Raw genomic sequence first — 26394 nt, 5'->3', positions numbered from 1 at the left:
ATGTATTTAGAATATAAAACAATTATAAAGATAAATAAAAAGAGTCATCTAGAATATTAGATGACTAGTAAGATGTTTCAATAAAATAGAAACAACATTTAAACTTACTAATAAGATAAAAATGAGATCGTGGAAATAGAAGGAACCATTTTCACCTACTTGGTTGAGAAGAAGAAAATGATTATTTGTGGCAAATCTGATGAGGTCCTGAATAATTAGGCTCTTTCAATACAGTGCTACTTTTGAGTGTGAATTAGAAATCTGGTCTGGAAATAACTTCAGGAAATGAATCAGGGCTTTTCAGTCTTGGCAATCATAGAAGTCTGGCCTGGATAAATCTGGTTGGAGGAGTCTGTGCTGCGCATTGTACGGTGTTTACTGGTGTTCCTAACTCTATCCACTGCGTATTCCTCCAGTCACAACAGTCAACACACCTCCAGACATTGCCAAATATGAGTTGGACTCAAAATCACTTGCATCAAGTATCGAGAATAGTATAGTATATAATAACGTCTTGAAATGGAAGAATGTCATCAGAGTTCTTACAAAGATTTTCAATGGCAAGAGACCATTTTAATATACTATGTATCTCTTAACACTGTTTATAGAAAACATCTTTAAACACTATTTTATATAATATTTTTGTTTTAAGCTGGAGCGATAGGAAAGCGGGTAGGGCGTTTGCCTTGCATGTGGCTGACCTGGGTTTGATTCCTCTGCCCCTCTCAGAGAGCCCAGCAAGCTACCGAGAGTATCACACCCACACGCCAAAGCCTGGCAAGCTACCCATGATGTATTTGATATGCCAAAAATAGTAACAACAAGTCTCACAATTTGTTGTAAGACATTACTGGTGCCCGCTTGAGCAAATCAATAAACAATAGGAGGACTGTGCTACAGTTGTTTTAAGAGTTTTGTTTGAGAGGACAGAGTCATAGTGCAGTAGGGAAGGTGTTTGCTTTGTACCCGACTGACCTGGGTTTGATTCCTGGCGCTCCATATGTTCCCAGAGCACTGCTGGTTATAGCCTGTCCTCTTCCTCTCGCCCCTCAAGGAGCAAATATCAAAAGTAGAGTTTGACTTAAGATAGTTTTTCTGTGAGGGAAAATCACTAACAAATCCTTTAAAATAAGTTTTTAAAAGATCAACATAAAAAGGAATACTAAAACGGGCTGGAGAGAGAGTGAAGGAGGTAGGAGGGCACTTGCCTTGCATGCTACTAGCTGGGTTTGATTGCTGGCGCCCTATATAGTTCTCCAGGCCAACCAGGAGTGACCTCTGAGCGTAGAGCAGGGGATAAGTAAACTTGCGCATCTCAGATATAGTCCAGAAAACACACATAAAAAGTACAGAAATCACAGTAGGGGAATAACAATGCCAAAAGGCAATAGAAAATGAGAACTAGTCTTCAGTAGAAAGTTTACCACATAAGAAGGGGAGGGACTTTGGGACAGTGGTGGAGGGAAGCAGACACTTGTGCAGAGGGTAGGGTGCTGGAATGTCCTATGGAACCCTATTTAATATGTAAATCATCATGCCTAAAATTAAAAAAAAGAAGAAGAAAAAAAGATTACAGGGCCTTGCATGACGCCAACCATGATTTGATCCCTGCATCTTTCCGCCATGTTGCACATGGGCACTGCATTTTATTCTCCCAAGCACTGCCTTGAGACCATCTTGATAAAAGAGCCAGGACTAGCCACTGAAACCATGAGTGTCACCAGGAAAACACTCACTCACCTCAAATAGAGATTAAAATACTGTGTTTTAAAATATAAAACACAAACCCATATATTCCATAGTTTACATGAAATTAAAGAAATAAATTCTCAACAATAGCAGAAACACTAGTTCATTAAATTTTAACATAAAATAAAACTTCTCAGATATATTGATCAAGCATATTTGTTATTCATTTGAAACTTTCCTAATTTTAATCAAGAATTCTTTATAATAATAAATTTTTTATCTGTTTTCAGATAAGTTCCATTTCATATTATATTTCTTATTTAATTAGCTACAATCATACCATTTCAAAGTCATTAGCCTATTTTTCATGCCCATCTTATTCCCCGTGTTAGAATTGTGCAGGTCCTATACAAGCTCCTTCATGGAAGTTATCTTTCAAGTTTTAACACTCACTAAAACAAACAAGCAAACAAATCTAACTCTCTGGAAATGTAATGTTTTAAAAGTAACTAAAGGATTATTTTTATAAATACTGGTTTATTTCTCTATATCTTCATTTAACATTAAGAATAATGGAATATCATAGAATATAAAGTGATATAGAAAGATGGGAAAGAGGCAATTTGACTCTAGAACTGTTTATATTGTTGTACTGATAGAATTTTAGATTTGTAAAATCTGCAACTGGCTTTATTATAACTTAAAAAATATAGTTAAGAGCAAAACTCTTCCCTAGAATCCCAGAGAACTATGATTTAGTTTATATACCTAACTGACACACAGCTCTTATAATTTATAAGTTTTCAAAAAATATCTTCAACTAACATTTTAAAACTAAAAGTTAATAATGTGCTGTTGAAAGACTTTAAGGTGTTTCTAGTGTTTGATTAAATGCTATTGCAGATAACTCATTTCTTTCAATATATTCTGAACATTAATTTCAGTAAATATTTTTACTCTGTCATATTTGTAATGAATATTTATAGCCAGGATTTATTTACATTTTCCTCTTGATGAAAGCCTAATAAAATTTATCTTTAGAATATCAACATTTTAATTATTCAGCCACAGAGAATGTATATGTCATATTCACACTATACATTTATATTTTGAAAAATATATTTTTATTTTAAAAAGTAACTGCAAAATAATATTTAAGATGTTTCAAGATGATCACATATGCTAAAATGGAGAACTAGAAATACTATATTTTTTTTCTTATAAATACACAGCAGACCTTAGAACAATCTCAAGTATTAACTACTGGTATCAAAGTAGATAAAAGCTTCAAGTACAATGTCTTAGACAATAATTTCTGTTTATTATTTACAGTTCTTTTATTTATCCATTTGTGTATTTTTAATTGAAATGCTTTTATATTCAAAATCCTATAAAACATCCTATATATAAACAATGTTTTTAACCCTTAATTGGTCTCTAAAGAGAGCAATTTGAGCAATTACTCATATAATTTACAAATTATGAGTAATTTGTAAATGATAATTTAATATTTACAAAAAATTTTTCGATGGGAATGGGAACATAATGTTTGCTTGAAGATATAGGTGATGTTCATAAAGTTTTGACTTGCATTGAAACTAAGAATTCACATATATAGGGGATGAAGAGATAATATGTGGGCTAAGGTACATGCCTACATGTACATGTGACCAGGTATTGTTGGGTTCAGTTCTGAAGCCACTGAACACTACTGGCATACTGGAAATTAGCAACTTAGGAAACTCCATCTAACAATAAAGAATATATAACGTTTGTTTTCATATCATGGTGTGTATACCTAAGAAAGTAAAGTAAAGGCCCTCCCGTTGTTCATCGATTTGCTCAAGCGGGCCCAGTAACGTCTCCATTGGAGATTTTGTTGTTACTGTGTTTGGCATATCGAATATGTCACGGGGAGCTTGCCAGGCTCTGCCGTGCGGGCGAGATACTCTTGGTAGCTTGCTGGGCTCTCCGAGAGGGGCGGAGGAATCAAACTCGGGTCGGCCATGTTGGCTGCGTGCAAGGCAAGCGCCCTACCGCTGTGCTATCACTCCAGCCCAGTGTATACCTATTGATATTATTATTATTATTATTATGGTTTTGGTCTACACTCTGTTGCTCTCAGTTTTTACTGCTGGTTTTATGCTCATGGATCACTTCTGGTTGAGTTTTGGAGGTCATATGTGGTCATTCAAGGGTTGAATCTGGATCAGTTGAGTGCAAGGCAAGCATCACCTTACACCTTACTTGCTAAACTAGCTCTCTGGCCTCAGCTATACTATTTTCTTGAGATGCTCATGGGCTATCCCATTCTTTGCTAATTGGGAGGGTCACTTTCATTTTCAACATTGCTTGCAAGACAATGTGGCACTGATTATCAAACCTGGGCCTCCTGCATGCAAAGTGTTTGCTCCAATTCTTTGCATCATCTTCCTGGCCCCCACGAATAAGTTTTTTTGAAATATGTACTTGTTTTTAGTGAGAGTTCATATTTTTTCCTGAGGGTACATAAACATACATGCATCAAATGACAAGTGTTTGTCATAAGTAAAACTTTTGTGATTGACATATTTTCTGTCTCTATATGTTGAAGCAATATGGAGTATTATTTGTATTGTCTGTGTTTTTTTTCCTTACTTTAATACTGTTTTAAATATAGTGCAAAGGAAGCTGTAAGTGAGACTGGCATTTAAGGGTCAAATAGAGAAGGCTTAGACACATAGTTTCGTGCCATACTGCCAAAAAGTTAAATTAAAAAGCATGTTACAGAAGAACTTGGAATCACTTTTTTAAAAAAATCATAACCTATCTACTAAACCAGAATCTTCAATCCTTTAGGTATCTGATTTTGAACTCATATTAAAATGCAAAGTAGAATTGTTCACAGGAAACTAATGCATTAGGTATTTATTATCAAAACCTCAAATTCAGATTCTGTATGCACATTCAAATATTAAAATATTTCATTGAGGAATGATAAGGAAATAAGTCTTAGTTATCTATTTACTTGATACTCATAAGTAGTTTATTACTATGCAATTACATTGCCAGAAACATTATTGTTACAGAAACATAAGGAATAAATATCTAGAGCTGATTTTTGTATTTTGGGCTTTTTTGTAGAAATTTTAAGTAATTGACTTGTGTGATAAAATCTTGATGTTTTAATGACCACAATTATCATCAAAGTCCAATGAACTAAAATGTTGGTTTCAGCTCATTTTAAGAAAAAAGTCTCTTCCCAAAGAAGCTAAAGGAAAAGGAAAAAGATGAAATTTATGTTTGTCTTTACCCTATTCATTTAAAATACCTGGACCAGGAAAATGAGCATAAATAAAATCACTGTAGCATGTATTAAATCTCTTGCTATTTCTCATAAAATGTATCAAATATGTCTTGAAACAAAGGAATCCATAGCCATTATTATTTTGTTGCTGCTTCGAGTTCTGGGCATCTCTGGGATCAACAACCAGTTCGATCTGTCTGGTTTCTGACTAAATTCTATGCCATCAATTTTGAATTGTCAGACATTAAATTCCAGGAAAGATCTTTTGCCTCATTCACTATTGGATCTAAGTATTTTCAAATCCTCACATCTTTTGACTCTTTCTTTTTAGTAAATTAAACCCCAGACGGGAGGTTATGAAAACGATTAGGTTATGAAATTTCAGTGTTCTCTTTTCCCCATAGTTTTTGAACTACCATATAAAAAAGCCAATCTCTGGAATATTCTAAGAAAACATGGCTATACTTTGTTATTTCACATTCCACGGATAATATTGATTTCTATCTTTATTATTCCTGATGAATTCCTGGAGGGAGTATGATATTTTGGTTATCCTCAGCAATTAAATATGAAACTAAATTTGATGAAAAATAAAAGTAGTCCATGTTGTAGTTTAAGGAAAAGTATCTGTGTGAATATTCTGCAAATAATAATAAGCATTTTGTGATACTGAGTGAAGTAATCATGATTTCTAACATTGAGCATCTTGAGCCAGCTCTGTAATGCCAGCTGAATAACTCAAGCCAATACCCATCAAAGAATACCATGAGTGTACTTTGCCTGCAGAGTTGTGAAAAGACTTTTCTCAGATCATCCATTATCAGTTGGTATAAACTTTTAACATTGTCCAGTAAGAGTAGCACTGTAGCACTGTCCTCCCCTTGTTCATGGATTTGCTCGAGCGGGCACCAATAATGTCTTCATTGTGAGACTTGTTGTTATTTTTTTGAATATGCCATGGAGAGCTTGCCAGGCTCTGCCGTTTGGGCAGATACTCTCCATAGCTTGCCAGGCTCTCTGTGAGGGATGGAGGAATCAAACCCAGGTTGGCTGCGTGCAAAGCAAACACCCTACCTGCTGTGCTATTGCTCCAGCCCGTCCAGTAAGAGTGAGACATATTTTTCAAAGAAATACTATTTTATTTTATCATTTAATAAGATATCAATACTTTACAAAAATTATAAAATTCATGCATATTTAAATTTCAGCATACAGATTTTATTCTATATAAAAGAAATTTATGTGATTGAATTTATATATATTTATTTTGCAGGTGAAGGTGATACCACACCTACAATAGTCAACTTAGACCGTAAGTATTCTTTCAAAATTTAAAATATATATGAATCTGTATGTGTCTGAAATGATGCTGTTATTTAATTCATGACAAAATATGTTATTGTGAATATTAATTCCCACCCATCATTAAAATATATTAATTATAATTATCTTTGCCTACATATATATGTAAAGGTGTTTGAAGGCAACTGCATACTGGACATCAAAATTGAAGTCTTGATCAGAAAAATAAATACGCCCATATTTGATTTTGGAAAAGACATCTATATTTCTTTTAAATTTGTCCAAGTGAGACTTCTCTACCCCTTAAATTAAATCGGGGAAGCTAAGTCAGAAAGCATAAAGCCAGATTGTTGTAAAGTTATATGGCATTTCTATCCTGCACTGTCTTTAAGACTTTTTGCAAAAATGACACAATTTGAGAGGTTCAGTTAATCCTCAACTCCAGAAAGTCTTTTGGGAACTACTTATATTTGATTTTCACATATTTCTTTTTTTTTTTAATTTTATGTAGAAGTACTGCTATTTATTCAGCCACTGATTAGCTGATTGAATAGGGCGTGAACTCCACCTTACTTTTTTTTTCATTTTTTATAATTTTATTTATTGAATCACCGTGAGAGCAGTTACAAAGATTTTGGGTTTAAGTCATGATCATACAATGAAACACCCGTACCTCCACCAGTGCCCATTCTCCACCACCAAAAAATCCAGTGTACCCCCATCCCATACCCTCCCCCTACCTGTGGGGCAGATGATTTCCACATTACTCTCTCTACTTTGATCAAATTCATTATTTTGACACCAGACTCACCATTATTATTTGGGATTTTGCCCCAACACTCATATCTGCTGAAAAGGCAGCAGTAGACAATTTATTTTCTATTGCTGGTTAAGAATAACATATGATGTTGCGTGGCTGCAGTAGTGGCAGCGTGATTTTGAAATTCTGAAATTTTAACACTTAAATCTTGAGGGATTTCTGCCAAAACCTGCTGGGTTCTGAGATTTGTTCCTGAGTCTCTGGGATCATGGCCTTTAAGCAGCTTGATAAGGAGCCAGAAAGGCCATTCTTGGGCGGTGACTTGGGGTCTCATTGGGACGGGGAGGAAAGGGTCAGCTCCACCCCCATCCCATGAGGCCCTGCTTGTCTCATCACTGAGGGCCCAAACCTGACTGTCCAATGGCTTCTGGAGGATGGCGGCCACTGACCCGCCTGGGGGAGCAGGCGGAGGGACAACACCCTTTCTTCCCTGGGGTGGCCTGGCTACAGTAACCTACTGCAGGGTCTGCATGCATTTCTGCCAAAAGCCACTTGGTTCTGAGATTTGTTTCTGAATCTCTTGGATCATGGCCATTAAGCAGCTTGATCAGGAGCCAGAGAGGCCGTTCATAGGTAATGACTGGGGGGTCTTGTTGGGGTGGGGAGGAAAGGGCCGGCTCCACCCCCATCCCATGAGGCCCAACGTGTTTCGTCACTGAGGGCCCAAACCTGATTGTCCAATGGCCTCTGGAGGATGACAGCCACCGAGTGGTCTAGGGGGAGCAGGCGAAGGAACAGCACCCTTTTCCCCCTGGGGTGGCCTGGCGATAGTAACCTACTGTGAGTCCGGACACATTTCTGCCAAAAGCCACTGGGTTCTGAGATTTGTTTCTGAGTCTCTGGAATCATGGCCGTAAGCAGCTTGATCAGGGTCCAGAGAGGCTGTTCGTGGGCAGTGACTCTGGATCTCACTGGGCTGGGGAGGAAAGGGCCGGCTCCACCCCCATCCCATGAGGCCCTGCGTGTCTTGTCACTGCAGGCCCAGACTATCCAGTGGCCTCTGGAGGATGGCGGCTACCGGGCCACCAGGGGAAACAGGCCAAGGCACGAAACCTATTCCCACCTGGGTTGACCCAGCGCCGGTAATCTACTGCAGGGACCAGACGCATCGCTGCCAAATGCCATTGGGTTTAGAAATTTGTTTCTGAGTCTCTGGGATCTTGGCCATTAAATGGCTTGATCAGGAGCCAGAGAGGCTGTTCATGGGTGGCGACTCGGGGTCTTGTTGAGATGGGGAGGAAAGGACCAGCTTCATCCCATGAGGCCCCATGTGTCTCATCACTGCGGGCCCAAACCTGACTGTCTAATGGCCTCTGGTGGATGGTGGTCACTGAGCCGCCAAGGGGGAGCAGGCGGAGGGACAGCACCCTATTCCCCCTGGGGTGGCCTGGTGACAGTAACCTACTGCTTGGTCCGGGCGCATTTCTGCCAAAAGCGACTGGGTTTCAAGATTTGTTTCTGAGTCTCTTTAATCATGGCCATTAAGCAGCTTGATCGGGAGCCAGAGAGGCCGTTCGTGGACGGCGACTCGGGGTCTCGTTGGGGTGGGGAAGAAAGGGCCGCCTCCACCCTCATTCCGTGAGGTCCCGCATGTCTCATCACTGTGGACCCAAACCTGACTGCCCAGTGGCCTCTGGAGGATGGCAGTCACCGGGCCGCCAGGGGGGACAGGCCAAGGCATGTAACCTATTCCCACCTGGAGTGGCCCAGCACCAGTAACCTACTGCAGAAACAGGACGCATTTCTGCCAACAGCCTTTTTGTTCGTTTCTGAGTCTCTGGGATCATGGCCGTTAAGTAGTTCAATCAGGAACCAGAGAGGCCATGTCTCCAATTACATAGATGAGCCGGAGGTGGTTTGTGGGTGTATCTCCCAAATACCTAACTTTTGGCCATCTACTTTCTTGGTAAACTTTGCCCCAAGTTTTTCGTGTCTGGCCAAAGGCACAGCAGCAATTTTGAGGTATGTGGAAGTCTGAATGCGCCATCAGGCTGCTGATGCACTTGCCTCACAGGTACATATTGACCTGCTTGCTGCACCATACCCCCTTCATGTATTTCTTAAGCTTAAGGAAGTTACTCAACTTTTGATTTAAGAGACCACCTGCCATGTCCCAATTGAGGAAGCAAATGGAAAACTATTCTAGACCATGGATGGGGACATAAAGGATAAGGAAAGGAACACAGAAAAAATTTATTCCAAAGAATTCTATACTGTGTCCTCTGGGCATAATTATTTTGACAAAATAATGACATCATTTGGATGCATTTTCTATATTTCTCTCTGTGTGTGAGTGTGTGTGTGTTTGTAATATTGGTATGGTGTCAAAAATAGCTCTTCAGTCATAGATACAAATTGATAAGTAAAAAACAAATAACTTTTTTTAACACAGTATTTTGTTTTTCATTGATATTTAGAAATTATAGCTATGCATAACATTTTTTACTTTATATTGTTGTTATTGAGTGAGAATTAACATAAGGTCTGTAGGATGTGTACTTAGTGTTTAGTGAGCAAAGACAATACCACTATCATGTTAATACATTATCTTTAAACTCATTGGGGTTTTTAATATTAATTTCTTTAATTAGATGTGGATTACAGTGTTTGGAGACTAATTTAGCCTTGAAGTCCTAATATTTATTTTTTACCCACCAAATGTTCTTTTTTGTTTTGTTTTGGGGGTTTCAACTTGGCAGTGCTCAAGGCTCTGTGCTCAGGGATCACTCCTGATGGGGTTTGGGGAACAATATACAGCACAAGAGATTGAATCTAGGCCTGCCATAATTGTACTATCTCCAGTCCCAGCCCCCAAAATGTTCTTCTGGTACAATGAAATTAGTTACATTTGTGTAATAATCCATTGTTCTTAAGTAAGCTAAGAGTCACTGATTATCTAAAAATAATTTGTCAAAATGTTGCATTTGGTTCTCTGTTAGATCCTGTGATATCTTGTGCCAAGACAAAACAATTGCGTGTTGTAAATGGAATTCCAACGCGAACAAATGTAGGATGGATGGTTAGTTTGAAATACAGGTAATTATTAATGCATGAAAATGATTTGGATTATTAGCAAAAGTATATTCTCAGAATTATGATAATGTGTGGTCAGTGGGTTATGATCTTGGCCCAAACACTTCTCTGAGGGAATCACAACTTTGCTTGCTAAAGTGTACACCTGTATTTTGCAAATTGTACCTTGAGAAAAATCTTTTTTTAATGTTCACAAAAGTCCCTTATGTGCTGATTGTTCCTAATTACATGTGACACTCTATTTTGATTAAGAAAAAGACAACTGTACTTCTTATACCTTAAAATCACTATTGATGTTTAAACACACTTGTTTTTAATTTCCCAAACCAAAATATTAAGAGCTTATTTTCTAATATGGCTATATATAATCATATCAGCATTTTATACTTGCTCTTAATTTCTGACTTCCTCCATTGCCATTCTAATGAAAAATAGCAAAAATTTATATTGTAGAACACATTCTCATTAATAAAAAGTAAACAAATTGACACTATAGTTTAATAGCCTTGCAACTTTCCACTTAGCTATTTATTGTGAATAAAAAATTTCTTGCCAGTGCTGGAGATACAGTAGTTTGTCCTCTCAGCCCTAACACCAGCTTGCTTTATGTGCAGCCAACCATGATTCTTTCCCAGCAATGCATACTTCCTGAGCAGAACTGGGGGCAGTCCTAACACATAGAGCCTGGTGTAGACCTCAGCACTTCTATTTCTGAATGACCTCAGAAAAATGAGATGTTTTGTGTAAAAGCATTTTGAAAAATATGTTACTGAAAAATTAAGTTTAGCAGCTCTAAGAATTACCTCTTGACTAAGTCTTAAATTTGTTGTACTATTATTATAGTAAAGTAAAAGGCCCTTCCGTTGATCATCGATTTGCTCGAGCGGGCCCAGTAACGTCTCCATTGGAGACTTTGTTGTTACTGTGTCTGGCATATAGAATACATCACGGGTAGCTTGCCAGGCTCTGCCGTGTGGGTGAGATACTTTCAGTAGCTTGCTGGGCTCTCCGAGAGGGGCGGAGGAAACAAACTCTGGTCGGCCATGTGGGCTGCGTGCAAGGCAAACGCCCTACCCGCTGTGCTATCGCTCCAGCCCTTACTATTATTATTATATTAAAAATATGTTTGTTGATCTTTGTATCTATTGGAAATAGAAATATCTCTTCACCAAGAAACACTGGCCTAAATGCACCTGAGATTTAGTATATTTGTTCTTGTTTTCTAAAAACTGTTTCTTCCTATCTATACTTTTATACTGTTATGCCCACTGCACTCTGTGGCTTTCTTCCTCCATATTTTATGCCTGGAAAATCATTTCTGTTCTTCAGGTAGCAAAACAATGTCTTCTGTTTTGAATTTTTCTCTCTTCCTTTGAGTCTAACCTCTTTCAGAGGAGAGAAAGAAAGTATCTATTTCTTCTAAGTCTCTATCTTAAAGAAGCAGGTGAAATAGTTGTTCACCAGAGTACTCTAAACTTTCAGAAAAAAAAAAAAACTTTAAGTTCTTAGCAACAACAGCTGTTTATTCTTCCAAAACACATACCAAGAAGAATAAGAATTAAAACTTATTATTTACTCTTATCCTCTTGTGTGGTACAGGTCATAAATAAGTGTGGTCTTAGTCTGGGAATCTTCTATTACCCTCTGCGACACTGAACATCTGCAATCTCTGGAAATGTAAATTATAAGGAGTTATACTTTTTTTTATGTCTCTGCCAAAAATAATGGATTTACAGAATTTGGATATTGTCAAATAAGTGTACTAGTATGTATTTTCTGCACACATGTTTTATCATTTACTAGTTGGCTAGTAAAGTTTTGGTTCTATAAGTGAAATATTATATTGTTGGTCATATGCTGAGCGATTAAGATTATTTAATCTCAGTTATTTTCTAAGACTTCTAAGTTATCAGAATAAAATAATGACATGAAAGAAAGGAATAGTATGTAAATATACAGTATCAAAGGTCACATTTTCATTTTCTCATAATCAAACACTGAATTTAAATTAGGGCTAATTGTTTTTGTTGTATGGTGGGTTTTTTGTTCATTCTCATTATCCTATATATACATATATATGCCCTAAATTTTTTTAACTTATTAAAGAGCTATATTGACAAAGTTACTGATAGTTGCATTTTAGACATAAAATAAATCAACATCAATCCCTCCACCAGTGTCACTTTCCCTTCATCAGTTTTTTCAGATTCCCTCCCTTCCCCAGTCCCCACTCTGCACATTACAAAGTTTCAGTATCTGCCGTTTAGGGCTCCTGTTTTCAAGTTTTGTTGAATCTGTGTTCTGGGTGTATGGCTATACCCCACACTCAGATCACTGGTATAACTAAGTATTGATGCTTGTTAACCCATTACTTCTTGTACTCTTCTACCCCCCCCCCCCCCACTTGATTTATTTTATTATCCTGTATTTTTAACACATGTTTTTCTCACAAGAATGGATGTACATGTAACCCTGCCTGAAGGTACTAGATCTCTGTGGGTAGTAACTGGGAATAATACAAAACTAATGTTGATTTCATAAAATTGTAATTGTATTATTTAAAAATTAAGGCTATAATCATGAAATGTCATTTTTCTAAAAGGACTTCCCATTTCATTCATTTGGGTTTATTGCTACAGTTTCTTCTCAGATACTTTGATGTCTAATAAATAGAGGCATAGGTTTGCGCTAATTGGAAAGCTCCATTTCTGCACAGATGGTACTTGTTTCTCTTTCCTCTTTCTCACAGAAATAAACATATCTGTGGAGGATCATTGATAAAGGAAAGTTGGATTCTTACTGCAAGACAATGTTTCCCTTCTCGGTAAAGTATTTTTGAAACCATTATTTTTAGCCTTAAAAATATGTATGGGTTTCACTTAGCTTTTAGGCTTAGAATACGTCTTGATTTAACAGTGATTTACTAGTTGTGGGTAAAAAAAAAAAGTACATTTTTAGACTTAGCTTGCAAAAATTATTTTGACTCCATTGTTATTTATTAACTGGAATGAATTTTCTTACTTAGAGGAAAGAGTTGAAAATACTATTCAAGTGTTCTTTGCCCCCACCTCTCACTTACACTCTATTTCTAAAAAAAAATTTCTACCAAAAAATATTTTTGTATTGTCAACAAACTTAATTTTTTCTTCTTGTGCAGAACCAACCTCAAAATTATCCTGATAATAATTTTCAATGACAATCAATCTATGGAAAAATAAGTAGAAAGCATTTATAATCTTCCTAATTTTCTATGATTTTTTTAATATTTAATTTTTACTAGTGAAACACCATGAGGTACAGTTGTAGACTTACAAATTTTTGTGCTTGGCTTTCAGTTATACAATAATCAAATACCCATCCTTCCACCAGTGCCCATTTTCCACCATCACGGGTCCCAGTATCCATCCCACCCCCCATCTCCTCCATCCCACCCTGCCTCTGTGGCAGGGCATTCCCTTTTGTTCTCTCTCTCCTTTGGGTTGTTGTGGTTTCCAAAAGAGGCATTGAGTGGCAATCATGTTTGGTCTATAGTCTACTTACAGCATGCTTCTCCCATGCTGATTTTTAAGTATAAATCTTCATGCTCTCACTTAAGAAACCAAACACATAGCTGAGATAAAATGGAAATCTCTAGTAAAATTCCATTTGTATGTTTGACCTGTGATTTTTTTTCAGAAAAGACTTATTGCCTAACGAGCACAATGAACAGATCTTTTTAAGAACCATTTAGAGTTTTAGCAATTAAAAAATGTTTTGTAAATGTTTTTGGTTTTTAGGCCACACATGAAGCTGCTCAGATGCTATTCCCAGCACGCTGCTGGAGGCAGGAGTACGGAATGATTATTTGATGCAGTGACTGGGTGGGGACCATGTGGACTAGGTATCTAGACCAGGGCTCTAGTAGTACTGTAGCACTGTCCTCATGTTGTTCATCGACTTGCTCGAGCGGGCACCAGTAACGTCTCCTTTGTGAGACTTGTTGTTACTGTTTTTGGCATATCGAATACGCCACGGGTAGCTTGCCAGGTTCTGTTGTGTGGGCAGGATACTCTCGGTAGCTTGCCGGGCTCTCTGAGAGGGAAGGAGGAATCAAACCAAGGTTGGCCACCTGCAAGACAAATGCCCTACCCGCTGTGCTATCACTCCGGCCCAGTCTCTAGTATCTACTGTTTGTGCATTAGCCCTCTGACTCATCTCCAAGCCCATTCTATCCATGCAAGAGTACTTTCAGTTACCTATGTGATTAGCATTCAGGACTTTCCATACTGTTGCTCTTTATTACATTTTAAATTACATTTTATATTTTGGTTATTTATCTGCCTTTATAAACTCAAATAACTATATATATGTACATATATATGTACATATATATGTACATATATACATATATATGTGAACTGCATTACACAATTACAAATCACATTCTGTGTTCATTCTTAGAAATAAAGACCTGAAAGATTACGAAGCATGGCTTGGAATTCATGATGTCCATGGAAGAGGAGATGAAAAAAGAAAACAGGTTCTAAACGTTTCCCAGATGGTATATGGGCCTGAAGGATCAGATCTGGTTTTACTGAAGCTTGCTAGGTTAGTTCCTTTCTACAAGATTTTTATTTAAATTAGATAGTTGAAGCATTACCTTCAGCCAGGTGGCTATTCTTCCTCATGTAAATGCACTGCAAAAATAGGTCACGTGTCCTATGTATGTATGTATACATTTCTTACATGCAGATTTGCACACACACTGAGGTATTTTCAAATATTCAAAAATGAAAAAATGAAGTTAGACTAGCAGTCTAATTAACCTGTTTTAAAATAAAAACTTAATGAGAAAATTTTTGTTGTATTTAACAGGTAAAAACCATTTAAAAAACAACTTAACTACTTGTTCTTATATATTAAAGAATAAGTTACTCATTTCTTCACTGCCTATTTCAGATGTTTGCATTATTGACTATATATTGGACTTTGTAGTGTTTATCTAGAATAGTCAAGTTTATGGAGAAGAATAGAATTGGATATAGGCAAGCAATGTAGTTTATGTATATGCTGATATTTTTTATTTATTTATTTATTTATTTATTTATTGAATCACTGTGGGAAAGGTTACAAAGCTTTCAGATTTAGGTCTCAGTCATGCAAATATCAAACACATTTCCCTTTACCAGTACTTATTTTTTACCATGAAGAACCCCAATGAAACCACACTCCCCACCCCTCCCAGTCCCTGTGAGGTAGATGAATTCTAGTTAACACTCTATCTGCTTTGATTAGATTCATTGTTTCAATAAAAGATTCACCACTATTATTTAGAGTTTACCTCCCCCCCCCCAAATCAGACATGCTGAAAAAGCATTGTGAAGTGATTAGCTTTCTACACCTGGGTTCAAGAAGTAAATGTTGGTTTTGGATTTCTGCTATTTTACCTATTGACCCTGGAAGTATTTCTACTGAAAGTCAGATAGTTAAGAAATTGGTTTCTGTGTTCTGGAGTCGTGGCCGTGCTGGAGAACTGCTCTTGGGGGGCAACTGGTGGCCTCGGTAGGGCGTGAAGAGCGGATGGAAACGCCCCCCTTCCCATGAGGTTTTAGTCGCCCCCACACCCCCGGCTCATACCTGCTGTCCACAAGGCTCCCATGCGGCCGCCATCTTTCTTTCCAGAGAGGAGAGGGCGAATGGGGCAACACCCTTTCCCCTCCGGGCAGACTTGATGGCCTGGATTAACGCATAGTCCGTTCACTTTTCTGCTCCAAGCTGCCGGGTTCTGCATTAAGTCCTTGTGCTTCTGGGGCCGTGGCTGTGCTGGAGAGCCGCTCGCGGGGGGCAACTGGTGACCTCGGTAGGGCGTGAAGGACGGACCGGAACGTCCCCCGACCTATGAGGTTTTAGTCGCCCCCACACCACCGGCTCATACCTGCTGTCCACAAGGCTCCCATGTGGCCGCCATCTTTCTTTCCAGAGGGAGGAGGGCGGAAGGGAGCAACACCCTTTCCCCTCCGGGCAGACATGATGGCCTGGATTAACGCATAGTCCTTTCACTTTTCTGCTCCAAGCTGCTGGGTTCTGCATTAAGTCCTTGTGCTTCTGGGGCTGTGGCCGTGCTGGAGAGCCGCTCGTGGGGGCAACTGGTGACCTCGGTAGGGCGTGAAGGACGGACTGGAACGCCCCCCTTCCCATGAGGTTTTAGTCGTCCCCACACCCCCAGCTCATACCTGCTGTCCACAAGGCTCCCATGTGGTCGCCATCTTTCTTTCCAGAGAAGAGAGGGCGAATGGGACAACACCCTTTCCTCTCTGGGCAGACATGATGGCCTGGATTAACGCATAGTCCATTCACTTTTCTGCTCCAAGCTGCTGGGTTCTGCATTAAGTCCTTGTGCTTCTGGGGCTGTGGCCGTGCTCCAAACTTAACTCTGATTTTCAGGGAGAAAGATTGGGTGGTTTACTTCCCATTGATCACTTTGTATATAGAGAGATGTCGCAGGGCCGCATAAGCGGCCGCGTGGTTTTGAGAAAAAGTTCTAGTTCCCGCATACTCGAGCTGTGCTTGTAGAGGCTTCTGGTCACCGGGGTTCCATCTGGGGGAGGCGGGATGCGGTACCTACCCCATCTGGGACTTGCCGGTGATCTCGGCTCTTTTTGGAACCTGTTTTTTTTTTTTTCCTCCGGGATCTGTGGTTCCTGCCCTCCATGTGGTCCTTCTCTTAGGCTGTATGTTGTAAAGATGGCGCTGGGGGGCGGGCTGTCTATGCTGATATTTTTTGAGTGCAACTGAAACATTGTAGTGTCATATTAATAGAATCTTTTTTATTTTTAAATTTTTATTAAAGAGTCATGACTTACAGTTACTGATAACTGTTTCAAGCATACCAGTTGAACACTAATCCCTCTACCAGTGTCAATCTCCCTCCACCAGTATTTCCAGTAAAACCTTAATTTTAATAACTGTTTATTCTGTGTATATAATATTAAATATTAACACTATCTCATAGTATGTTCACTTGAATACAATAAAATTTTATTGTATACAGTGTTTCCAAAGTTTGTAATACTTCCTTGGGACAAGAGGATGGGCGGGTAAGATGCTGAATGGTAGTGGCGGATTGTATGAAACTAGAAGGATTCAGAGGCTTTATTCTAGCCTCATATGGGGAAAGGCGGGTGGAGAGGGCATTTTCTGTCTATTTCTTAAAGAAGTTAGAGTCCTAGGGGGTCCTTAGTAATTTTGTTTTTGAAATGAGAATGATAGGCCAAATCAGTTTGGAAACCTCTGCAATAAAGGGTGCTTATCATAATGGTTTCTCTTTGCAGGCCTGCAATCCTGGATGATTTTGTTAGTACCATTGATTTACCTAATTATGGATGCACAATTCCTGAAAAAACTACTTGCAGTGTTTATGGCTGGGGCTACACTGGATGTAAGCAATTTTTACAAAGCCATAGCAGCATTATGTTTATTTTATAAAGACAATTTTTGCTTATTGTTTTTCTTCCCGTACAACATGGTAATAACTTTCACTACATTTTTCACCATTCTAGTGATCAACAGTGATGGTTTACTACGAGTAGCACATCTCTCTATTATGGGCAATGAGAAATGTAGCCAGTATCATCAAGGGAAGGTGACTCTGAATGAATCTGAAATATGTGCTGGGGCTGAAAATATTGTATCAGGACCATGTGAGGTAAAAAAAAGTTTTAAAAATAAGGAGTATGTGATAGATAACAGTTTCTCATATATACCATTTTGTTCTTACAGAGATGAATTAGAGAATAATCCTATATTCATTGTAGATTTCTTTTAATAAGAAGTGACACAGCCTGTTTCATTAGCAGCGAACTATGACATTCTTCTCTCTCTAAAAACAAAAAGGAAAACTATTCCATATATACAACCACAAATGTAATGAAAAGCTATTCAAATAGAAATATCTAAAATGCCATTTAATAAAATAACTGGCATTTTTCTAGATGTATCTCATCTTCCAAAATTCTGTCTAAATGAATATACTTTATTAATAATATTGTTTTCAGATTATGTGCTAGTGGTTAAGCCAGAACATGCCATGCATGCATGTGTCCTCTGTGTGTGTGTGTGTTTGTGTGTGTGTATGTGTAAACAAATTCTATCTGCAAAATTTAAAAGGTCAAAGTTTGTGACTTTTAAAGCTTGAATGTTTTCATTTCTTAGACAACTATAGTTTCAACTTGGCAAAATTCCTATTTCTGTTTTACACAGACAAGCTGTTCAAGTTATTTCAGAGGTATTTTGAATAAAAGAGACGTGGTCTCGAAGCCTGGGAACTGTGGTTTGGTAGATCATATGTTTAGCAAATATAGAATAGTACAATTATAGTGAAATGTCTTTTATCATGTTAGGGAATATCCTAAGTATGGAACATAATGTTTATTGAAATACATGTTTTATACAGAAATAGCAGATATTGTTCTGAAATCTTTATTCCTAAAATGAAAAATAATACCAAGTGAAAAAATTTTAGAACTGCTTTAAAATTATAATCAGTAATAGGTTGTATGTTTATAACTACTTACAAAATTGGTGTTTCTAGTAAATCAACATTACTGTGTTTATTATTATATAATATTATATTATTATACCAAGAAGAAAGTTTTGATTGCTTATTTTTGTTTATTCTTTCATTTATTTTGTTTATGTCTCAAGAGTTCTTTAAACACAATGTCTTGAGGAAAATCTAATCTTTAAAGGTCATTTAAGAAGCATTGCACTTATCCTTGCTTTACTACCATTACTAAAAATTCTTTTACAACTGCTCTTTAGGAGTAGCCTATAATCTAGTTTATGGTACAGACATTTTAACTTAATGTTAATGTTGTCTTCATTACATTGTCATATGCTTGTTATCTTTATCTTTCTTGACAAGACTGCAACTTGATTCTGCCACTTCTCAAAAATGCAGTCCTCCCTCCTCCAGAATGTTTTTTTTTTTAACACCACTGATATTTAAAACAGGGTGCTTTAACCTCTGAAACCATTAGTATTTAATCATTTTTTTAATCTCTCAAATGTTTGTTTAATAAAGATGACATCCCAATTAAAATACCTTATATTACTAATTATTGGTCAAAATCATATTGAGGATAGGGGAGTTAAGGCACTTAGCTTGCTTGTGGCTAACACTGGGTATCCCCTACACCACATGGTCCCTGAACACCCCCGGAGTGGCCAACAGGAAGATCTGGAAGTTGCCTCTGATCAGTACTGGGTGTGGCTCCACTGATCTCCTTTCCTTACCCTCACCCCAGTTAACTTAATTAACTCAGAAGTCACAGTTAGTATAAAGTCTGTTAGAATAAACCACATTTCCTTCTTATTTAACCTTCTGCTTCACTCCCATCTTGGTTTCCCTCATCAAGAATGTTGTTAGCACTTTTCTTTCCATGGGCATCACAGAGTAAAATCTTGCAGAAGTTTATTTTTATCTCATCTAGTCACACTGAGAATAGTTCAAAATACTCATCTTCATACAAAAATGTCAAGCATTATTTATTACAATATTTAAAAGGGTGCATGTTTTTGAAAAACTTGTAATTATTACATAGTATGTGCAGAAAAAAGCATAAAGAAAATGATCTACTTTTGTCTATTATCTACCTATTATTATATAGCAATAAAACCATATATGTCATGAAATTACAGTGTATCTTCTACAAAAGAGAGATTATCAAATACAAATGTAACTATTAATTATTAATACCAAGAGCAAACAGAGGAACATTTTTTCAGTGTACCTGGAAAAATAAATTAGAAGGTAGTTTCCAAATAATAAACTAGGAGTATTTTATCAGTATTTTATCATAAATTTTTATTTAACTTAATAAGATCATTCTGGGACAAGATTAAGAGAAGGAAAATAAAAGGTATATTTTAATGCAGCAATTCAATCTGTATAATTACAGATAAGTTTCTTTTGCACTTGTATATTCTATATTTTCTAAACTCCCTGAACTGATCATGTATTAAACATCAAAGAAAGCAAAAATAAATATTAAATCCAATATTTCAAATAGTTGTAAATGATTTAGTGATTGTCTGCATTCAACAAGATACGTTTGATAAGTGTGCATGAATAGTTTGAATAAGTGTCTTGGAAAAGATAAGTAATTTATTTTTAAAAAGAAATTTAAAAATAAATATTATAGATAATAGCACACTTTGAGCTTTCGTACATATATCAGTCTTACATGAATTGTCTGTAAGAGAAAACAAATGGTTCTGTGCATCAATTGAATAGACTCTTATAGCTCAGTTGTACTCATTGCCCTTTAAAATATATACATATATGTATACATATATGTGTGTGTGTGTGTGTGTGTATCCCTTTAAAATAGAAAATGTTAATGATTATTTCTGAAATAATACTCTTTTGTTTCCTCTCTTCTTTCTAGGGCGATTATGGTGGCCCACTTGTTTGTGAACAACATAAAATGAGAATGGTTCTTGGTGTCATTGTTCCTGGTCGTGGATGTGCTATTCCAAATCGTCCTGGTATTTTTGTCAGAGTAGCGTATTATGCAAAATGGATACATAAAATTATGTTAACATATAAGGTATCACAGTCATAGCTGATGTCTGACTGAAGTTCCATCAATACATGAAGATAATACATCCTTTACATGAAGATTTCAGAGAGTATGGAATTAAAATGTCACTTAAAATTATCCTAAGAAAACTACTTGAGTGTTAAGTTTGTTAAGATGCTCATTGATATTTATGAGTTTTTTTCTGTTGTTCTGTTTGTCAGTGTTATTTTGTAAATATTGAAGTGATTTAAGGTACATGCAAGTGTAGTAACAAATCTCCTGAAGATACTTGAATGGAATAAAAAAATGCAAAGGTGTAATTTGCTGGATGATAAAAGATTTAATAGAAAAGATCAATTAATATCCATGCTGCTTTCCAAGGTTAGTTTCTTAATAATTAATAAAACATAAGTTAAACATTATTTTAATCTCACAAAAATTTAAGCTGTGTCCTTAAATTGTTACTTTATATTGAATTATATTACCTTTTATATATTCCATACATTATACTTTATTCATTCCTCCTCACTGTGTATCCCATAAGAATGGTACACACTTTTTGCAAAAGCAACTTACCCATATACACTTGCCTGGTTACACATGTGCATGGACTAGAATAAAAATTGTGAGTATCCAATGTAACCACTGAGTATTCTGAACATGTGTACCTATAGTCTTTTTTAATGAAAGAAAAAAAGAATTCTTTTTAGAAAATACCAGTAGAAATATTTAAGCAAAGTGCCATATAAAGTGAAATAAAAAAGACATTTCATTCTTCATACATAATTAGTAGATGATCTTTTGGGGCTGGCATTAAAGATCTGTTCAGTTATGAATCAAAAATTATGTAACACTAAATTTAGATGCGTAAATAGATTTTTCATCCTAGTATTTTGTGTAATTTCTAATTATTAAAAAAGGAGAAAAATGTCGGTATTATTGATTTTCTACTAACTTAGGAAAAATATTTTGCAAAATATTTCAATTTGTTTTCTAAATGTTGTTTAAATTCCCAGATAACTATTTAATTGAAGAAGTTTAAAACTATTGTCTTTAAAATATGTTTAGGTAGACTTTTTTTTAAGATTTTCTGGCTCGAGATCTTTAATTTTTTTAAACTTAAGGGAAATTCTTCTATAGCCCCAATAACTTGCAAATAAACTTTCATCAGATTATGCATTACATATTAGAGAAGAGAAATCAAAATTAATTTCTCAACTTGAATGATGTTTAGCCTAAAAAAATCTCTGAAATAAATGAAAAAATACAAAAGGAATGGAAAAGGAACTAGTTTATCTAAACTCTGTGCTTAGTTATTTTCTTAAAAAAAATTGGAACCTGATGAAAGAGAAAATCTTTCCAAACATCCTTGTTTACTTCATTTTATGTACATCCTTTTATCACGTGATGTAGTAATTCAGACGTTATATTCTGTATGGTCATAGACATACCACCGTTTTTATTATTGAGTTTGTTGTGTTTAGCTAAAGATCATGTGTTTGTAATAAGTTGGATTATAGGGTGGCCAGAGAGTTAGCACAATTAAGGTACTTGTTTTGCATATCGCCAGTCCCAGTTCAATCCTTAGTACTTCATATAAACACTGTCAAGAGTGATCCTTGAGCACTAAAACCAAAAATAAATTTTAAAAGGCAAAGAACTGATAGAATAGGATCTGAAGTTTTACAATATCTTCCTGTACTAATGCTCTTAAAAATAAGTATTTGAAAAATTTGAATTCCACATTCGCAGTTGTTCTACCTTTTTAATAATGATTTATATTAAAAACAGAACTCAATGATGTATTAAAAACACAATAGAACACTTGTAGCTAAAGTAAAATGATTTTAAAATTTACTCAAGAGCTCAGTACACAGAATATAACTCCAGAAATGTCATTCAAATTGCACCATATATTTTTAAATTAAGAAGATATGTGGTGGTATTAAGAAGCATGATTGCAAAAATATCCGACAAGCTGTCACTCCACACCATCTTATTAGCTTGTATTTCTGTTTCTCATAATGCAGCATTAAAATAAAAAAAATTTTTTCAAGGGCATATTGCACTAACAATATTTTTCAGTTTCTCCTTGGCAAACTTCCATCATTGTGTTGCTTAATTATCATATTATTGACATTTATAAAACATAGAAAGGTAATAGTTTTGTGGAGTTCATGCCCAATTAAATCAGCTAATCAGTGGCTGAATAAATAGCAGTACTGCTACATTAAAAAAAAAAGAAAGGAATAGTTTTAAATACTCACATTTAAAATATTTTTTGTCTTTTCTTCGAAATTTCAGTGGAGAGATAGATTATCTCTATACAAGATGTAGCTAACTCTTGTCATTTAAACTCAGTGTTTTCCATTTTATTAAAAGGATTGCAAAAATGAAACCAATAAAACCATTAAATTTAGTGAAGAAAGCAGCTCTCTCACTGGGAGATTCCTTTTGTTTTATGATCAGTCGAACCAGCATTGAAAATGAGGAAACAACTCATGGTATTTTAGCTGGTAGGACAGGGTATAAACATTTTTATTTGGTTGAAATTAACTATTTTCTGGGCATTCTTTTCTTATGAAACTACAAAAAAAGAGAAATATTCAACTTATTTAAAAAAACTGTTTTATTTACATCATGGACAAAATAATCATTTAAATTAGAAGTTTCCAAAGCTATTTTTGTTGTGGCTGTTTGAATAATAGTCAATTTAATAATTGTGGATATTTTCTATGTCTACAAACAGAAATGTAAAATTAAAATATTTGTCATAATGCCTCTGCTGTGCAGAAGGGATGATAATCCTTTTTATACATCTTTAATTTTATTGTAAAATATGTAATGTCTTTTACCTGTTTGCTGTAGGCAGGTCCTCAGTAAAATGGTTTATATTGAGTCAGTCTCTAGTGTTAACAGGCTCTTGCTTGCTATCTAAGTGTTTCAAATTATGGGAAATGTGAGACACTGGAAGGCAAGAAAAATAACAATAATGGCATGTGATAGTGAAATTGTGTTTCACTTATTCCTGTGAATATTTCTTGTTGGTACCAATGGTACTGTACAAAGTGAATAGCCACAACATTCTCTTGGAAAAAAAGACACTGTTAAGAAATGCAAATTGCTGTCAGATATTTTCTTGTTTTTTTTCTAAATGTTTTAAAAATATTACTTTGCAATTTGGAGAAAATAAGATGCAATATCTTAATTTTAATAAACTCATATTAAAAGCTTTTAATTTACTGAGGTTCAAAAGTAATGATTTTCAATCAATACATCTCATTTGTAAGCAGATTTATGAAAGAAAATTAATAAGACAGTCTACTTATAAATTACTTTCCACAATAAAGTTCAAAAGAACTTAGTTATCTTTCATCTTCAACTAAGTTTCAATGAAGAATTAACTAATTAAAAAATATTAATACTCTACCCAAGATATCTTGACAGCATAATTTTAAGTAGATCATTCCATTTGCACAGAGAGTTTCTATCTTTAGAAAACTGAAATGGAATACTGTGGATATTCTGACTGTCTTATGTGTAAATAGGAAATTGATAAGCTGCCTATTGTGATGTAGCTGGATGCTTACCCAAGAAGGTGACACTGTGGTTTTGACTTGTATATAAAGTTTCTGTAGTTAATAAAGTTGTTATTTTTATAGCCATGATTATATTATTATTCTGAATAATAATAAAATATTTTATCAAAATGGTCCCTTTCTCATATTATAATGTTATGTGGACATATTTGAGTCAGCTCTATGATTTAAAGTAGGAAAGAACAAAATCACACCACCAAAAATCACATATACTTTGTTGCAATAAATGTTATTGCATTATAGACTAAGTTCATAGAATTAAAAGTATCCAGCTTCTATTCATGGCAATGACAATAACTCTAAATACGCCACTGATCTTCATTTGTCCCACTGCAGTATTTAATTATTTAGTCATTCTTCCTATCGGCTAGAATGGCAATGATGAAATTTTCTAATAAATACATATACAAATACATATACAATGTATCATTACATACATGAGTCATTATATCATATGTCACTATATACATGTGTCACTATATATGTGTCATTAACAATAAGCTAAATCACTTTACCATATCATTATCATAAGTTAAGCAATGACTCAGTTAAGCAATCTGGATAGATCTAACAAGAGCTCCATAACATAATTATTTCAAATCACTTTGGTATCTGCTTCCTCTATGCTTTGTACAGTTTTATAACCAGTTGAATTTATTTTCTGCTACTCGAAGCACATTCCACATTCTAGTTGTTTTCAACCTCTGGCCCACAGACGTGCTGGTTCTTAGTATCTCTGCACAGGCAGCTACCTGTTTTCAATTGTAGGATGGTTGAAAACCAGCCACAAACTTAATCTAAACAACAGTACAGGTGCTTTCTCTAAACATTTTCCTCAAATTATAGCACTATAATGTAACACCTTAATAAAAGTCTTATAGTAGACATCATATATCATTGTTCTTTCAAAAATTTTATTTCCACATGTAGGAAAGATAAAATTTTACTATAATTTTAATTTTAAAAATGTGTAGAGGCTGTGGAAATTGCTCAGAGAGTTAGAATGTATAGTCTGCATGTGGGAGCCCCAGGTTTGAGCCCAACACTACATGATCCCCTGACCACCAGCAAGCATAGTCTTCCCAAAAAAAAAGATGTGTGTATATATGTATATGTGTATGTGTGTTTTAATGAAGGATATTCTATTGTCTATTGCCAGAGAAATAGAGGAATTAAGGCATATGCCACGCATAAGACCAACCCATGTTGCTTGCACCATAAATGTTCTCCTGAGCACTGCCCAACTTCACTCCTGAGCATAGAGCCAGGAGTAGCCTCTGAGCACCATGTGTATGACCTCCACCCTTCAAAAAAGTCCACAGAAATATAATCTTCCCTAAAGTACATGAAGAGGGACAGAAAATACCAAAGATAATACATATTATGTATTTATGTACTTAGTCTGTATAAATATTTGTATATATTTATGCTTTAAAAAGTAAACAACATCAAATAAAATAAAACAAATCCTATCAACTTTCTATAACCACTCTAACTTTGAATTTTCTTCCCACCCAAATGTTCCTGAATTCTCATCACTTTATTTTATTATTTAGGGAGTGGATGGGCTTGGACCACAGCCTCTGGTACTCAGGTTCTTTTCCTGGTTCTGTGTTTAGGAGCGACCCCTGGTGGTGCTCATGTAAGATACGTGGTCCTGGGCAAGTGCCTTACCTCCAGAGTTGTCTCTAGCCTGATTGCTTTCATATTTAAACTTCATGCCCGTGTTCACAGATTCTCTCAGACAACATGCATGTCTTCAATATTTTAAAGGCCTTAACTAACTGTCATTTAATTTCCCTATTGAATTTGGTCCTAGTACTTCTGAGTCATTCCTAGTGGTTCTTGAGAGACCATGTGATGCAGGGGAGTGGACGTATTATATACCTTGTATAGTATAATATAATATGATATAATATCATATAATATTAAATAATATGTATTATATTATCAGCCAAATTCTATATTGTATAATATTCAATATATATAATTATCTAATGGGTATGTCATACATAATATATGTAATAATATAATGGATATGCTGTATGTTATATATTATATATAGTACATATTATATTTTACAATACCTAAGGCCTCCATTAT

The 26394-nt window shown here is 35.7% G+C and overlaps 1 protein-coding gene across 2 annotated transcripts in view; it reads left to right on the top strand.

Moving 5' to 3' along the window:
- HGF (hepatocyte growth factor) overlaps positions 1-24404 on the top strand; it is an 81526-nt gene extending 57122 nt beyond the window's left edge. For both annotated transcript variants that reach the window (XM_056118592.1, XM_056118591.1), the window contains exons 12-18: positions 6249-6287; positions 10037-10133; positions 12880-12954; positions 14571-14717; positions 17441-17547; positions 17669-17814; positions 20558-24404. In XM_056118592.1, coding sequence (XP_055974567.1) covers positions 6249-6287; positions 10037-10133; positions 12880-12954; positions 14571-14717; positions 17441-17547; positions 17669-17814; positions 20558-20734 — 788 coding nt within the window. In that variant the 3' untranslated portion in view covers positions 20735-24404. The remainder of the gene's footprint in view (positions 1-6248; positions 6288-10036; positions 10134-12879; positions 12955-14570; positions 14718-17440; positions 17548-17668; positions 17815-20557) is intronic.
- The last annotated feature ends 1990 nt before the right edge of the window (positions 24405-26394 follow it).

Source organism: Sorex fumeus, unplaced genomic scaffold, assembly GCF_029834395.1.
Source record: "Sorex fumeus unplaced genomic scaffold, SorFum_2.1 ptg000037l, whole genome shotgun sequence".
NCBI classification, from domain to species: Eukaryota; Metazoa; Chordata; class Mammalia; order Eulipotyphla; family Soricidae; genus Sorex; species Sorex fumeus.
Note: the sequence above shows the minus strand (reverse complement) of the source record. Positions and strands in the feature narration are given on the sequence as shown.